Raw genomic sequence first — 18,357 nt, forward strand, 5'->3', positions numbered from 1 at the left:
CCCTCTTCTCCAAAAACCAGCCAGTTCCTCAGTCCTGTCTCCGCGCGTTCCTGTCAGTCACTCAGCTCATCCTCAGTCAGCGCTATCGGGGTGCTTTGATTCGCCTCGTGCCTTCCAGTCTCTAGCTCTTCCTAGGCGTGAGGATCCCCTGTCTCTGCCATTAGCCTTCGAGTCCGGACTCCACCTCGGTCCTTGGTGCCTTGGCTCCTTGCTCTCATGTCTCCACTATGGCCCATCATCCTACTGGCTCCACTGGGCTCCCTCATCCCTCTGGCTCCGCCTTAGTCAGTTGTCGACCTTCCTTTGCTACAGGAATCCACTTCTCCAGCTTCGCCTCATCCCTCCATCCCTCTGGCTCTGTCTGCCTCCTCATTTCCTCCAGCTCTACCGTTCTGCTCAGAAGTCGCTCCGGCTCCACCGCTGTCTTTCCGGGTCCCCGTCTCCACCTCGCTCGCATGAGCCGCCAGCTCCACCTTGGCCTCTGGACCTCTGGTGTCACCCTGACTTTCCATCTGTTCTGCTCCACCTGGGTCTATGAACTTTTTGTTGTTTCTCTTTCTTCCTGTTCACCTGCCCTGTTTAATTCTGTTGCCCTAGTTTCCTATTAGTCCTGATTTGTTTCTATGGTTACTTATGATTTGCAGCTGTCACTCATTCATTAGTCTCCTTATTTATACTTCCTGTTCTGTTCAGTTGTGGCCGGTTATTTGGGTTCCCAATGTGTGTGCGCGCGCTACGTTTGCTGCTGCGATTTACTGTCTGTATTCCTTGTGGATTTATAATTAAAAGACTATTTTTGGGATAATACTCCTTCCGCTTTAGCACAACACGATACACTCTGAAACTGTGATTTTTTTTTTCAAGAATCTTGATTAATGGTAGAGCATTTATTGAAAAATAGCATTTATTTGAAATCTTTTGTAACATATAAATGTCTTTTACTGTCACTTTTGATAAATTTAATTTATTTTTTTTGCTGAATAAATGTATTAATTTCTTTCATTCTTTCTAAATAAATAAAAATGTCTGATCCCAAACTTTTGAACACTATGTATAGGCCTACATGTGTATACTTTATTTATCTTTAATGTAGCAAGCTACCTTTTTCCGTTAACTTGTAATATATAATGTACTGCAATTTTTTTTGAGTGTCTTGCCCAACTCTGCATGTTTATTTATTAAAAAAGTTTTGACTAATTTGATGACATTTTATGCTACAATAAGTATAGTATTCTCAACATTTTCCACCATGTTTAAATCCATTTAGATAATTTTTACTAAAACAAGTGCAGAACAATCCAAGAAATGCCAACAGATTCCATCTGGGTACAGCGATAAGTAATTGCAACTTGGACGAGGTCTAAGTAGAACTGATGTATAGCCTTTGAGAAGCTGCTACAAGAGTTTTTTTTATGGTCGATGGATACTTATTCAAAGTGACAAACACTGGGACAGCTCATATGCAAATAGGGATTCTGATGTGGAATATAAGAAGCAGTGTTGGTCCTCATTATGAAGGGATGGAAATTGGCATCCTGATTAGTGGTGTGGAACTAGGATAAGCGCTGGAGAATAGAAGAATATTCCGTCTCCTCGGATGACACAATACCAATGTTTCCATACTCGATGTTTTCGCGTAGCATGGCATTCGAAACTGGCTGCCAGCCTAATTAGCAGAGAACTAATTTATTCCCAATAGTATTCATTTATGAAAAAGAGAGTATGCTCTGGCAAAAGTTCCTGAATGCAATTCAAAGTACTATCACAATTCATGGCATCAAGCCCAGCTTTTAGTCCCTAGAAATTTACCAAAATAGAACAAAAACTACATTATTGCTTTAGTTAATACTGGACACAGATTTATAAGAGGGGCCTGTAGGGACTTGTTATTAATGGGTTTTATCACTCTCATCTATACATAAGCCTTTTGTCATAATGTGAATGAATGAATGAATGATGCATTTATATAGTGCTTTATTGTGTATAGTTTGTACACCCAAAGCACTTTACAATCATGTGGGAGGGGTATCTCCTCAACCACCACCAGTGTGCAGCATCCACTTGGATGATGGGATGGCAGCCACAGGATAATGGCGCCAGTGCGCTCACCACACACCAGCTACTGGTGGATAGGAGAGAGAGTCACATAGCCAATCAAGTGGTTCGGGGATTATTTGGAGGCCATGATTGACAAATGCCTGGGGGCAATTTGGCCAGGACACCGGGGTTACACCTCTACTCTTTACGAGAAGTGCCATGGGATTTTTAATGACCACAGAGAGTCAGGGCCTCGGTTTTAAAGTCTCATCCGATAGACTGTGTTTTTTGACATATAGTGTTCCCGTCACTATACTGGGGCGTTAGGACCCACGCAGACCACAGGGTGAGCAACCCCTGCTGGCCTCACTAACACCTCTTCCAACAGCAACCTAGTTTTTCCTATGAGGTCTCTCATCCAGGTACTAACCAGGCTCAACCCTGCTTAGCTTCAGTGGGGTGATATGGCTGTAAGACATAGTGTTACATGACAATTTCTCACACAGATCAGAAACAAATGTTTTTTGTGCTGCTAAACAGTCATATATGAGCAATTAAGAGCCTTAATAACAATGCAGAAACTGATACAAATTATTCAGAAGTCTTTTAAGGTGACTGTGCCAGACAGTAGTTCTAACTTACAAACCCGATTCCAAAAAGTTGGGACACTGTACACAAATTGTGAATAAAAAACAGAATGCAAATGATGTGGAAGTTTTCAAATTTCTATATTTTATTCAGAATGACAATGTAACTGATATAGAATAATTAAAATGAAAAAATTTATCATTTTAAGGGAAAAATAAGTTGATTTTAAATTTCATGGCATCAACACATCTCAAAAAAGTTGGGACAAGGCCATGTTTACCCCTGTGTGGCATCCCCTCTTTTTTATAACAGTCTGCAAATGTCTGGGGACTGAGGGAGACAAGTTGCTCAAGTTTAGGAATAGGAATGTTGTCCATTCTTGTCTAATACAAGCTTCTAGTTGCTCAACTGTCTTAGGTCTTCTTTGTCGCATCTTCCTCTTTATGATGCGCCAAATGTTTTCTATGGGTGAAAGATCTGGACTGCAGGCTGGCCAATTCAGTACCCGGATCCTTCTTCTACGCAGCCATGGTGTTGTAATTGATGCAGTATGTGTCTGGCATTGTCATGTTGGAAAATGCAAGGTCTTCCCTGAAAGAGATGGCGTCTGGATGGGAGCATATGTTGTTCTAGAACTTGGATATACCTTTGCATTGATGATGCCTTTTTCAGATGTGTAAGCTGCCCATGCCACAACACACTCATGCAAACCCCATAGCATCAGAGATGCAGGCTAACCCCACAACATCAGAGATGCAGGCTTCTGAATTGAGCGCTGATAACAACTTGGGTTGTCCTTGTCCTTTTTTATTCCGGATGACATGGGTGCGTCCCAGTTTTCCAAAAAGCAACTTCAAAATTTTGATTCGTCTGACCCGACAGAACAGTTTTCCACTTTGCCACAGTCCATTTTAAATGAGCCTTGGCCCAGAGAAACGCCTGCGCTTCTGGATCATGTTTAGATATGCTTCTCTTTCTTTTTTGACCTCTAGAGTTTTAGCCGGCAACAGCGAATGGCACGGTGGATGTGTTCACCGACAATGTTTTTCTGGAAGTATTCCCGAGCCCCTGTTGTGATTTTCCATTACAGTAGCATTCCTGTATGTGATGCAGTGCCGTCTAAGGGCCCGAAGATCACGGGCATCCAGTATGGTTTTCCGGCTTTGACCCTTATGCACAGAGATTGTTCCAGATTCTCTGAATCTTTGGATGATATTATAGATGATAACTGTAGATGATGATAACTTCAAACTCTTTGCAATTTTTCTCTGAGAAACTCCTTTCTGATATGGCTCCACTATTTTTCGCTGCAGCATTGGGGGAATTGGTGATCCTCTGCCCATCTTGACTTCTGAGAGACACTGCCACTCTGAGAGGCTCTTTTTATACCCAACTCATGTTGCCAAATTGACCTAATAAGTTGTAAACTGGTCCTTCAGCTGCTGTTCCTTATATGTACATTAACGTTTTTCCGGGCCTCTTATTGCTACCTGTCCCAACTTTTTTGGCATGTGTAGCTCTCATGAAATCCAAAATGAGCCAATATTTGGCATGACATTTCAAAATGTCTCACTTTCAAACATTTGATATGTTATCTATATTCTATTGTGAATAAAATTGTGATAACGACCCAAGCAGTCACAAGGAGGAGCACTAGCGAAGCTGGGGTCCAAAGGGTGATTTATTTAAGCAGGTGTGCCAAATAGGCAAATAAAATATTTTATAAGAGATTAAAGCAAAGATTGTAATAAAGCAGTCTAAAACTAGAACTGCAAAAGTACTAAAAAACAGTACCAACTCCCCCTCTACAACATCGAGGCTGGAAGTTTCCCTTGCTACAACAGCACCACAATCATGTCCAAGCTCTCTATCTGTTCACCCCCAACTTCTAGTGGCGGCCATCTTAAATACACCTTTTTTCCCGCTCTTCCCAAATTGGAACATACCATTTAAATAAAAATCTCTTGTCTTTTGACTCTTATTATATGCATGATTTAGAGACAAGTTTAAGTAAATAAATACAATTAAAAAGAGAACGAATAAACCAACACATTTGCACTAACATTACCAGTTAAACTCGTGATGGTAGATATTTTCAAAGTCTCTCCATCACAAAAATATAAGTTTATGAGATTTTTAAATTATTCCATACTCACAATCTGTACAGTGTCCCAACTTTTTTGAAATCTGGTTTGTACTTGGTTTGACTTGATTTTGTTTTTGGTTTTTAGTTCAGGGAAAAATCAGGTGAAAGAATCACCTCTTCTAATTGCCACCTGTTCTGCCACCCTGGGTTCTCTTCCTATTTGACATTCATATAAATTAAGAATCCATGGTTAAAATCATGTTTTTGTTTGAACATGAATCCAAATTGACCCTATTTTCTTTCTTAATACACAGTCCTTGTCTTGCTGTAAATGATTCATCACTCAGAATGGTATTCTGAACAAAAGAGTATTTTGATTAATCTTTAATTAAAAATTTAATGGACTTGCTCAGACAACAAATAAAATCTCCTTTAAATGTGACATAACTGGTATTTTCTTGGACTGAAATATATGTACGGCAAATATGTATTTTTAATTGCTTTTTATATATATATTAATATCTATTTTGAAATATTTGAAAGGTTTTTTTGGCCATAGTTTAAATTATGTTTAAATGTTTTTTGTTGTTGTTGGTTTTTTTTTTTTTTGCCATATTGATTGGGTCATATTTTTGTACCCTATATGTTGATTAGTTATAATTATAACCATTATAATAATATTCATTATTAAAAATTTGGCCTTCATTCTGGAATGTACTGTCACACACACTTTTCATGATCCAGCCCATTTATAATGGATAACTTGTCCATAAATAAAATAAAACTTCATTGAACATAAAATTCACTAGATTAAATGTAAATGGCTTGCAAATTCAGTTCATGTTAGACTTCAGACATGCTGCAGCTATATATATTGCTGAAAAACACATAAAAGCTTTTACTCAATAACAGCTTGTTGGCCATGCAGTGAGTCAATATGATACACAGCTGTTATTAAAATGTGTACACACAATTCAGTTTGCTACCATATTGTGCAATGTACAGTACATTTATTAGCAATTTGGCACTGTTCTTCACCTCTTGTTGCAATGTTTCAACAAGTCATTTATCAGTTTTTTTTTTTCTTTCCACTTGCATACACAATTGATCCCATTTCAGCAAATGTCTTTTCCTGTTCTCCCCATATTGCTGAAAATCGATTTGCAAATACACACTGTTGCTCGCCGTCACCTGTCTGACAGCGCGATAACCGCCATGACTAGTCTAATCAAAGCCTCATCCATTGGCAACATGTTCAGACAGGAATTGGTTCAGTTTGGGAAACTCAGGCCGTGAAATTCAGAATGACAAAATGCGGTGGGTCCGGGCTCGCATCATTGCCTGAATAAAGTCGTTCTAGATATTGAACTGTTGACCTCAGCTGTAAAGAAGATATTATATTGCACAGAATGTTTTGCCATTTTGAGAGGGGAAACAAAGTGAACAAACCACTGTTTTTAGAAAGACTTGCTCTAATGTCATGATTGCTAAGCTTGTTCTTGTTATTTCATTAATACATGATTCAGTCCACTTATTCTCTTTCTTTTTCCTTCTCTCATTCCCTAACAAAATGATGTTTATTTCAACTCAGAAATAATTTTTTTTTTTTTTTTTTACTGTGTGAACACTAGAGAAAACGCTCATAATTTTGCTCTTTTATTATTATTTATTTAAAGTCCCCCTATTATTAGGCCATTTAGACTATTACTTTTGTGTGTAATGTAGCTGTATGCGAATGTAAACAATCTGCAAATCGGCCACAAACAACTTAACCCACACTCTCCACTGCTACAGTGTAGCTTGTTTGTGTGGTTAACATTATGTCAAGAAGATGCTGTGTCCTAAGCTGTGAAAAAAAAAAAAAAAATGTATTTTCACTTCCGAAAGTTGAGGGTTAAAGCCACTGTACCACTGTTACCAGCATACAATCCCAATCTTTTTTTGTGTTCCCATCATTTTACTGAAGATTGTTTCTCTAATCTCACTTGTTCTTGAAAGATGGCTCAGTAACCAGTTTATTTGGACCAGCTGGCTCCACTGAATCACAATATATAAGTATGATAAATAACAGATTTTTATGTTTTCTATTGATCATTCAAAATACGGAACTATGGCAATGGGCATATCGTTTCTGACATGCGTTCTACATGGTAGACCAATCACAAAGACTGGGCCATCTGACCAATCAAGCAGAGTAAGCTCATGGAAAGAAGGTTTGTAGAGTGACTGAATCTCAAGAGCTGCTTTGAACTAAATCATTTGAGAATTGTTGAAATTGAAGTGACTCTTAATGCTATTTTGAAAACGTGACATTAGATGCATTATTTATGAGCCCCCCCCCAAACAATATTTCGGAACGAAAGCATTTTTTATTTATTAAATTTTTTATGTGTTAGCTTGTATAAAACGATTAACTGAACAATTTAGTAAGCTTCCATTGCATGTAAAGCACAACTAAAGCTTGTGTTTCATTAGTGGTGTTTCAGTGTGTTTTTTTTTTTTTTTTGTAGACATAACTAATTTTTTATAAATTGTCCAGACAACAAGAACATTTAAGTTTATTGGCCCGCAACTAATCTGAAAGTTGAAAAAAAAATGAAGATAACAAAAAAATTAAGGCAACGGGGTAACAAAGTTTTTTAAGTTGACTCAGCAAATTTTTTTTTTGTTTTTTTTTTTATAGTGTGTATAGCATGCAGTAATGTAATAAGTGTATAAAAATCCATTTACAGTGCATGCATCATTTTTATATACAATACCAGTTTGGACATGCTTATTCATTGTTACTACTATATTCTGCACATCAATTCAGCAAACTATGTTCAGATCAGATGTCATTTTCTCTACCAACTTCATGAGCTGGAATAATCTAGACTACCTTCCAACAGCCTGCCCACATGCCCTTTCCTTCACTCTCCGATTCACTGTCCTCATTTATAAGAAGCATAGATTCAATCTTTTTCTAAATTACACTACTAAACTCATTCCACTAAATTCAAAATTACAATAATAAGCATAGATTCAATCTTTGTCTGGTAGTCTATAGTCTGGTACAGTAAGTTGCTTTCCTTTTTGATTTCCATCACTTTTAGACAGTGAAAAATATGTGCTGTTCTATGTGAGTATGGGAAATTGGACTGAGATGAGTACTGCTGCAAATGATTAGCCACTGTGGGCTTGAGATGGAAGGGTACTTGTGTGTCAGCACACAGTGAAGTGTGAATAGTCTGAATTACTGGACCGCATCTCTGTATTGCCTATACTGTCCCATTCATTCATCTACTGAAGACATCCTAGCTAACCATACAGATGATAAAATTTCAAGAAAAATGGTCAAATTCAAGATGTTATTGTAGTATAGCGTCATTTGTTGCCGTTTTAATTTGTTTGAAATTTACCTTTTGGGGCCACTGAAAATGTCCAAATTATAAATGCGTATTGCAGCTTACACAGAAGTGGTGCAGTATGTATGTGATGGAGAAGTTAAAGATGAATGTGTTGTGTGAATTCTGTGCATCAAACTCTTTCTGTAAGAGTGCATGACTCCTCAGCGGACATTAATAGAAGTGCGTGCACTACAGTAATGGGAAGATTCCTCCAAATCAGACAGAAAAAGTGCAAACGCTGTGCAGATGCCAGCTCCCTTCTAAGGACAATCATGTTACATATTGATGATGCTCCTCCCGAGGCTGTGCTCTCTGATGGTGTGCATCATGGTGTATGTGCGCGTGTTGGATCCCGACACCATGAATCACTGATTCATGACAGGTCACCGTCTTATGAGCAGATTGATTCAGCATTTTTTTCTTTTTTGCTGCTGTTTTGCTGCTTCGCAATGAGTGTAAAACTTTCAAATTCATCTGTGATGTCTGTACAACAGTAGCACAAAAACACAACCTACTGTAAATGACTGCTTTTTGAGAAGTCTTTGAGAAGCAACTTTTGTGGTTCCTGTCACACTTTTATACCATAAAAAAGTGTTGATTTTGAGATTGAATCTTTATTTTAAACACTGTTTTATATTTCTCATATCTCCAAATTACCAGGTTTCTCAATTGTATTGGATTTATTGACTTGGGTAGACACTGGTGTAAATACGTGATTTGTGTCTGATGAGAATGTGCTCCCTTTTTCAGATCCTCCCGCGGTGGAGCCAGTGTATACAGAGATCAGGCAGGGTCTGGGCCGGCCCATTCTCACTGAGCTGCAGGGTCTTACGTGCCCACCCCTCAAAAGTACTGGATTATGAATGGAAGCTGGGCACCAGACTGCTGACAGTGGGCCAGTTGGACACTCGGGATGAGACGGAATACCACATAAGGGCCCTCAATCGCGAGGGCTACGGCGCATACACTTGTGACATCAAAAACGAAGCAGGAGCTGGCCGTTGTACTTTCCTTGTCACAGGTAAGACAATTAAACTACATGTGCAATTTAAATGAATATATATGATTATATGATTTGTTCAAAAAACTGTGGTTCATTTCAGAAACAAAACAAGTTAACTGTCATTGAATCATTGAATCCATTCTCTCAAATGATTTGTTCAAAGCCAATGATTCATTCAGGGAGAAAAACGGCAGTACTACGTTGCTCAGAGACTTGAAATGGTTCTGCTTTGGCTTTGTTTGGGAATGTTTTTTTTTTTTTCATTGGGGCAAAACTGGACAAAATAATTGGTAATATTGCATCTGCAATTTAAATTGCCCTGTTAACTTTTTAGTTGAGTCCCAAATATGCACTGTGCATTTTGCACTATGTACTCTACTACGTCTAGTGCAGGACTGGGCAACTTCGGTCCTGGAGGGCCACTGTCCTGCAGAGTTTTAGCTCTAACCCTAATCAAACATACCTGAACAAGCAAATCAAATGTCTTCAAAATCACTATAAAGCTACAGGCAGGTGTGTGTTTGCTTAGGGTTGGAGCTAAACTCTGCAGCATAGTGGCCCTGGTCTAGTGAAGGAATTTTAGAAGATTATTTTTGTCATCTACCATCAGAGTTCTAATAGCCCATCCGCTGAAGTGTATTCTATACTTTGTTTTTCTGGTTAAATGTAGTTAGATTTATATTATCAGGGTCTTTTAGAAGTACTTCTTTTTTACATTTTTTAGTTTTGACAAGCTAATCATATTTTTATCACATAAAATGGTGCAGAATTCTGTAGTACAAAAGTATAAGTATTGGGACGCATCTCTTGTTTTTTGAAATGATGTCTAAATGGAATGTCACATTGAGTAATGGGCTGGATATTATCATTGCTGAGATATTCAGAGCAAGAGCATTTTCCCCCCATGTGCTCGATGCTTAATTGTACATTAAAACATTTTGGTTCTATGTTGGGTCGCCATTTGATGTGCAATGTCCTGAAACAAAACCGGTTGAGAATCACCATTTTATAGTATGTTTGGTTCCTGATTCAAATTGTTCATCATAGGCAAGTAGAAACTCATGACAGATTTTTGTTCTACAATCACATTTAATGATGTAGAAACATTACTAAAGCACCCTGTTTTTTATTTTTAACTGTCCATTAAGCGATGTTGATTTTGTCCTGCAAATATTTTCTTATTTATATGCATATTTCACATTAATGACACATAATGCTAATCTCATCACTTAACAAGCGCTTAACAGTGGAATAAAATAAACCGTGTGGATACATTACTAGCATTAGAGCACTTCACTAGTGATTCAAAAGCCACACTTGCGTCTCCATCAAGTTTTGGGCACAGATAAATTCAGTCTACCATGTCACCTGAAACATTTGGTTCACACGGGTGAGCATTTTCTCTTTGATTTTCATGCCACCCACAAAAGTAGCCTGATCTCATGCCTGCTACAGCACCAGACACCCGTGTTTAGAAATGGGCGAACTGGTAGCTTGTGTTTTTTGCCCTCCCTGCTGTTGAAATATCATGGCTGAAATCCCAACTGCGTTGATGAGGCATCCTGGACCAGAGGAGGATGTGGGAGAGAGAGAGAGATGAGCTACCTGCTTTCTGATTTCATAGGTTATTCTTGGAGATGTTCACCCCTAATCATTTAATTTGCATTGACAATTTCCTGCTCTGTTCAGCATGCCATAAAAGAGGATTATATCACTCATATCCACTCTCCTTGTATCCGCCATCTCTCTCTCTCTCTCCAGTCGCTCTCTCTCCTCCCATGTGCACTTCTGTAGGACATGCTGAAGGCCATTATTTTTGCACAAACCATGCATCTATGATGAGCCTCTGCTCGCGTGTGATGCAGGAACATGCTGCACGAGCTTGAAGCTTTCATTTATCGTTGTCATCATATTGGTTTTTAATGTCTGGGCGTTAAAAGAGCGCAAGCTAGAAAATCCCACATTGAGTCCTGTTTTATTGGAGGTTAAGCTCCCCTAATGTTGTATCGTGAAGGAAACCTGGCAGATTCAAGCAAACGAAGGAGAAGCCACCGAATGTCACATGGCCATGGGGTTTTGCGTGACGATTGAACAAATGGCCAATACATCAAGTTGACATTTCACTTTGTCAGAGCAATGTGCACAACTGTTCGAAGATAAAGCTTGCATTTTCTTAGTCTCAGCATTCACCTCAGATGTACGCAGCACTAGGCAATGCAAACCCAATAGGGGTTACCAATTAATACAGCAGAAAGTTCTAGAAGTTGAGAGAAGGCCCTGCAGGAGCATCATGCACCTATTTTCTGAAGGGGCACCAGTGTTGTCCTGGCTCACTTGTGCCTTAGGCAAAACAAAGACAGCCAAGGAAAAGCAACTACGAAGTTTTCAGTGTACGGATGAAGTGTGATACTGTAGTGGGGCAGTTTTTGTTTTGCACATGAGCTTATTAGGGTTCAATCCTGACCTAAAGGCCCGTTTCACTCCAAATGTAAATGATTTAAGGTTAATGAACTTTTTGAAACCACAGGCAGAAATGCAGTGTATTGCTGTGTGGTATTCTATTGTCTCTTTTTCTGCGCATTCTTCCATATGGATTTGCTCCATCAACATTTGTTTGCAACATCTATACATCATTGCGTCAAATACACTACCGTTCAAAAAAAAGTTGGGTTCCGTAAGATTTTTTTAATGTGCTTTTGAAAAAAAGTTATGCGCACCAAGGCTGTATTTATTTGATCAAAATATGATGTGATAGCAAAGCTGAATTTTCAGAAGCCATTACTCCAGTCTTTAATGTCACATGATCTTTCAGAAATCTCTCTGATATGCTAATTTGGTGCACATGAAACATTTTTAGATTTTTATCAATACTGAAAATATTTGTTTTATATATATATATATTAATTCTTTTGAATAGTAGTGTATCTTTTTATTCAATAAAAACAAGGGCTGTCAAGAGATTCACATAACCTTATTAATCATTGATTAATTTAACATTTTTATCTGAGTAAATGTGTTAACACATGTAACTTTTGTAAGATAAGAAAAAAAGTGTACAAGACCAGGTTCAACATAAGCTTTGATTTTACATATAGAACAAAATAATTATATATGAAAACATCTAAAATAGTCCGATTCTGCACTCTTGCACTCTTTAAACTTTCTACACAGAATATAAATACCTCAAAATGATTTGATCAATTATTTGTATTCATATATTAAAATGAATACAATTTATGGATTTATCCTCACTGGGTGAATTTGCTTTGCCTGATGTGTATTTATTTTACTCTCTGTGTGAATAAAATAGAATAGAACATTTGCAGATTATTCATTAAGCTTTTTCACAAAACATTTGGTGTAAAAGGGCCTTAATTTCATTAATAAACCAAACAAAAAGTGATCATGGACTTAACCTCTTTTGTATTTATTTATTTTTTTGTATTTTATTGTATGTAAAAGAGCAGCTTTGACATTTTTAATAACTACTTTAGTGTTCCCCTGGGGAAAGTGTAAATGAAGAGTAAAGTCGAATGTGTTAGTTTAATGCAAATGTTTTCTAAAAGGTTCAACATTTTTTGTCAAAGACAAAAATAATATATACAGTATTTTTATATATTTTTTGGAAGAGTTGGTTGAGATGTGGGGATGGTGGTCCAGTGGTTGATGGGTTAGGACTAAGAACTCCCCACTGGTTGAGAGGCAAATATAAAGGATTCATGTGCTGAGATTTAGTTTGAGCACAGGTTCTTTGTCGTGACAGTGCTGTTATGTGTTTGACATACACCAGGAAACCAGCTTTAATCTCTTGCATGGTCTTTGAAGCTCGAATCTACACAGTAGTGTCTATATACACAAATAAACACATGTATATCAAGGATTAGTGGCGGTTAGTGTAAGTTTTAAGGAGCATTGAGGGTATACATTGTATGCCAGTGCCGAAAATGTTTGCGTTATCCAAATCAATTGTCTCACCCAACAATTAGCCCTAACACCATTACCTATTTTGTTGTTCTTTCTTAATAAGAAAGTGAATGTGTGAATATGTTAACTTTAAACAATCAGATTATTAACAGGCTGAATTGTTGAGTTATTGACGTCAGATTAAATTCATTCTGAGATAAATTTTCATTTCTTCAGTTGTCCGAGGCTGTTTATTAGTTGCATGAGTTATAAGTTTAGTATCTATTTAGATACTGAAGTACCTTGATACTAGTTTAGTGCTGAATTTTAGTATTGATCCAACCCTAAATCTAATGAATCAAAGGTTTGCACTTTAAAGCATGTGTACATTTCCATTATAGAGCATAGTGGACTCACTCTCAGAAATCTTGGCTGCACGAGCCTCTGGGTTTCTTTGGCCTCTCTGCTAAGTGACAGCTGCAGTACTGCACGTCTTTCTCCATCTCAGGCTGATTTAAGAGCCATGTGTTTATGATGCTCCTGCTTTTTCTTTCCACCTTCAATCAAGCATTCATTCCCAGAGGAGTCAAATTTATCCCTAAGCCTTAAGCAGAGTAAACTCGATGGACCCATTAGCATTGGCTCTAGCTTTTTCCCTCTTAATAAGCTGGGGATAAAATAAGTGCTGGTGACAGCCCTTATCCCTGACCTGCAGACATCAGCAAATTTTTTACCTACCTACATACCACCTTTCCTCGCTTTTCTCAATATAACCCCCAAGATGTTTCTACAGACTTGGACATTTCAAATGTTTCTGTCGAGAGGTGAGCTTCTGGACGGAGTGGCCTGTCTGACAGAAAGAAGAATCTGTAGAACTGGGAACATTTTTAGAAAAAAAAAAAAAAAAAAAAACCATTTTAAAAAGAAAAAACTGAATTCTTTATGGCTTTATTCTGCCTTCTAAAAGTGGTCAAAGTCAAATATTTTATTTTAGAAATAACAAAATTATCTTCATGAATAATATGCTCCAGAATTCGGACACATAACCTTTCAATCACTTAACCACATTGTTTAGTATTATTATTATCATTTTTTTAGCTTTATTTAGATGTATTGTGCTGCCTTTGAAATGTACTGAAAAAAACAGCTATTTTAGTCATAAAAATAGAGTTTATTTTAATTTCATGAGCTTATGTCAAAGCATGAGTTCTCTGCAAATAATGTAGTTGTTCTTTTTTAATTTCATACTGCAAGTGTTTTTCAGCTTCCTATATTTTTTCATGGGCTTTTCAGCTTTTAGCAGATAGAGAGAAGAGCTCTCCTAATGGTTTTGCTTTGTGTCTGTCTCCTTTGAACCTCTGATGGAGAGCGTTTTCACGTTTTTAAACCTGTTTTTCCTCCAGCAGTGGTTTGTAAATGCATCCACAATATTCTCTAGCATCACTTCAGTGTACAAGACATTTGACCTGCTGGTCTAAACAGCAGACTTTTGTGTTTTTAATGATCTTTAAATATATACAGCGTAATAGCAGTCCAACACTTTTCCATAATTTGAACGGAATTATCAAGTTTATTTGTTATTTAGCTTGATTTAGACATGATTACCTTATAAAACAAAAAACTGCAACTTTCATCTGAAACAAACTACAGAATTCTTCACATCTGGACATCTGTCTGAATTGTTTGTTTAATATTATGAGATTGAATGTGACTGAACTGTGTATTTGTTTTGTTTCAGGGAAAGCTTATGCGCCTGAGTTCTACTATGACACCTACAGCGCTCTGTGGCAGAACAAACCTCGCGTCTACGGCTTTAAACTCCAGTTGGACTCAAATGAATCCCAATGCGGGTCGACCGTGTCATGGCTTATCGACTCGGTATCAAGCAGGTGAGTGAGTCTGTACGTTTACTTAAAGGTGATGTCAAGTAGTTACCCTAGAAAGAAGTTTCTTCTCTACTTTTTGTTTTATCAGTGGCGTGTGCCAGATGTATGATGTCATTGATCTGTGAAAAAAAATAAATAAACTAATTTAAATTAAATTTAAATAGTGCCAAATTCTCTTTGTATTCATGGTGATTTCATATAGTATACAATTTAAAAAAAAATTAACGACTAAAAATTTGAAGTTTTTGGTTCAAATTATCTGATAATTATCTCTATGACATCATTTCCTGTTGTCAGCAGTATGTCTTTTTCTGCATGTTTGTCACACCATATAGTTTTGATTTGCCTATGAATTGTAATTAATTAAAAATAATATATTAAAATGAAAAAAAGTAAATTGAATTAAATTACACTGTAAAATACAAGCATGCTAGGACACACGTAAATATATGAATTGCAATTTTAAAGTATTTATTTGTATTCATTAATTATATTGACTAGATAGGTGAAAAAAATATATATAATTTCACTGGCCCATAAATAGGACCAAATCCTTCATAACTGAATTTTCAGGATAGTTTTTTTTTTTAAATAAAAGTGCTGAATGTTCTCTTACCCAGAAGTTATATTTTTAACAGCCACAATCAATGCAAATTAAATGCACCTTCTCATCTGTGAAAAAAAAGACTTTGGGAGAGGGGCTGTGCTCATGGCAATATGTAATAGTTTATAGACTGTTCACATCTCTATTGTTTTTGTGTAGCCCTCCATGCTAATGGTACATTTGGCCTGTGTGCAAAATGGTGTGCACAATTGCTTATGAAGGCAGTGCTAAATTAATATTGATTTATACACAAGTTCATCTGTCAACATCCTACAAATATAGGATAAGTCAAAGAACGTTATTAGTATTCATGAGAGACATTTATGGTTACTGTTGACGTAGTTCATGTCAGTGAAACAGATCTGTTCTGTTTATTGAGTCGGGCTAATATTTGACCAAGAGCTTAAGCGCTCTCCGATGCGCTGTACTGTTCCCTGCCTCGGCGCGTGTGGTCACGCAGAGCAGTGCGGTTGTCATCATCACACTGTTCTGTCACCCTCTCCTTCACACTCCCTCTGCTCAGCTGAAATGGCAGCATCCACAGCCATTTATAATGACATCATGTGGGGTGATTTATTCTTTGTCAGATTCGCCTTTGCTAGTAGCTGCCTACTGGTGCTCAAAGTCAATGCAAAATACAGGTAGCACGTTTTGCCATGCCATACTACTGTTGTTGTTGTTGTGGCTTTCACTGTATCCTTTGCTTCTGTTTTGTTTCTCTCGCCCTCTCATTCTCTCAGGCTTTTTGCCATTTTCCATCAAGGTCTTTGCATTGCATGTGTGTCTGGAATTGCATTATTAGTGCTGTTTACTAGTCTGAGCACTCTCCTTTTAATGCTCAAGGGACTGTTGAGCTGAGATGAATTTTGAGTTTGCACATGAGCAATATTGGTTTTCTAGGCAGTTGATGCATGAACCTGTTTTTTAATGACATCATTTTAGGTTAAAGGGATAGTTTATCCAAAACCTTTGGGTCATTATTTACTTACCCTAATGTTGCTGGTAATTAGTGTTAAATTTTGTTAATGAAAAGTATGACTTTTCCCATGACTAAGACGAGACGATGACGAGATGACAATAAGGTCAATAAATGATAACTGTGACTATATCAACATGCAATATCGTTGACGAGACTAAAATGTATCATAAATGTATAAATGAACATTTATTAGTATTGTCAATGTTGAAAACAGTTGTGCTGCTGCTTAATATTTTTGTAGAAGTCGTGATGCATTTTTTTAGGATTTTTTTGTAAATGTCTTAACTGATCTATTTAATCCATCCTTAATTCCGAATAAAAGTGTTGCTTTCCTTAAAAAAATCTTACTGGCCCCAAACTTTTGAATGGTAGTGTATCTTAGGTTCTGTAACTGGTCACTATTTACTTCATTATTATTTTTTCACTTTTGTCTTCACTAGCTCATTTTAAAGGGCCCTTTTTATAATTTATTTTTAAAACTAAAAATATTTCATGTATTCTTTCTATTTATATTGGGTCATTAAGGAAACATCTATAATAATTATAAAAGAATCAGCAAAATGGTGTTTAAAGTGGTTGTAGATGGAAAATAGTGTGTCATACTGCAGCATGCCAACTACCCATCTGCATGTGTCCTCTGGAGTGTAATGATCTAGTTGATGGACCTGAAGAATCAAAAAATAATAAAATTCATGCCTCCCCTAATGTCTATGTAACGTAGCTGTAGATGTCCATTAGTTTTGCTAATAAATAATAAGATGCATTTAGCAAAAAGCTGGCTTTTTTCAAAAGATGCACAGGCTTAAAAGAAAAAGGCTCTATCCATTTGATTTCAGATGATCATTATTTTTCCAGCATCTGTCACATTTCATATTTACCTTTATCAGCAGAAAGCATTTAATTAATTAACTCTAAAAGAGAAATAACAGCATGCATGTCATTTGCACTATAGAGAGGACGCCTTGTACTATCCTTGATGACTTCCCAACTGAAAGCACACCTGGCACTGCAAAGAGAAAGAGTGAGAGAGAGAGTCAAAAACAAGAGAAGGGGCAGAAAACTAATTAACAGCTGTGTCCGGTGGGACGAAGCTGCTGTAATAAGATAAGCTTTACAGGAGAAATCAAGGATGGGACCCTAGCGAACAGAGGTTAGCTATGTGAAGCGATTGCGGGGGCGTCCGGTTTGTGCTTTCCTGTGTCTGTGTACACGTGTGGGTGTGGAGCTGTGTTTTGTGCATGCAGTGGGTGGTGATTGACTCATCTGTTCTGATCATGATGGAGGAGTCTGGCCTCTTCGCAAACTCCTTATATTCTCTCTCTACACGGTCCTCTGCACATCCTTTTTTGTTCGCCAACTGTTGTTCTGCAGTTTATGTGTTCTGTTTAACATGCCGCTTTTCCTCTACATGTTCATCCATCATGTTTGTCTCGCCTGGTCACCTGTCGACACGAGCGCCGCGCAATAGTCTGTGGGCTCATCGCCGCTTTGGCTAGTGACATTTCCAGGACGCGACAGGCATGGGAAGTCTTAGCCCGACAATCCTAAATGAGAGGGTTTGGAGTGCATGCAAGCTAACGGAGACACTGCCAGCCAAGCATATTAGGCAGCGCTTCAGTGCCTAACCCTGGGACGGGTAATTTCACTGCGGGGGTCTGGCGTGTTTATGGATCCCCTAGGAATGAGATTGCTTACCCTTGCTTTTTATAGCCTTCATATACTTATATTAACACTCTCTGGGGCTGTGAACATGGACAAAGTAATAAAAATGATGAGTTTGAATATATATATATTTTCTTTTTATGTCATTTCTAGTAAAAAATATTAAACAGTGTAACCTGCGACTGGGATTCTTAAATGTGTGTTGTTTAATGCAAGGTTTGGT

The 18,357-nt window shown here is 37.5% G+C and overlaps 1 protein-coding gene across 1 annotated transcript in view; it reads left to right on the forward strand.

Annotated features, from left to right (window-relative positions):
* LOC122148169 (MAM domain-containing glycosylphosphatidylinositol anchor protein 2-like) overlaps window positions 1-14,828 on the forward strand; it is a 45,348-nt gene extending 30,520 nt beyond the window's left edge. Inside the window, exons 5-6 of the mRNA XM_042774158.1 lie at window positions 8,848-9,118; window positions 14,742-14,828. Coding sequence (XP_042630092.1) covers window positions 8,848-8,960 — 113 coding nt within the window. The 3' untranslated portion in view covers window positions 8,961-9,118; window positions 14,742-14,828. The remainder of the gene's footprint in view (window positions 1-8,847; window positions 9,119-14,741) is intronic.
* The last annotated feature ends 3,529 nt before the right edge of the window (window positions 14,829-18,357 follow it).

This window comes from Cyprinus carpio, chromosome A17 (genome assembly GCF_018340385.1).
Source record: "Cyprinus carpio isolate SPL01 chromosome A17, ASM1834038v1, whole genome shotgun sequence".
NCBI lineage: Eukaryota > Metazoa > Chordata > Actinopteri > Cypriniformes > Cyprinidae > Cyprinus > Cyprinus carpio.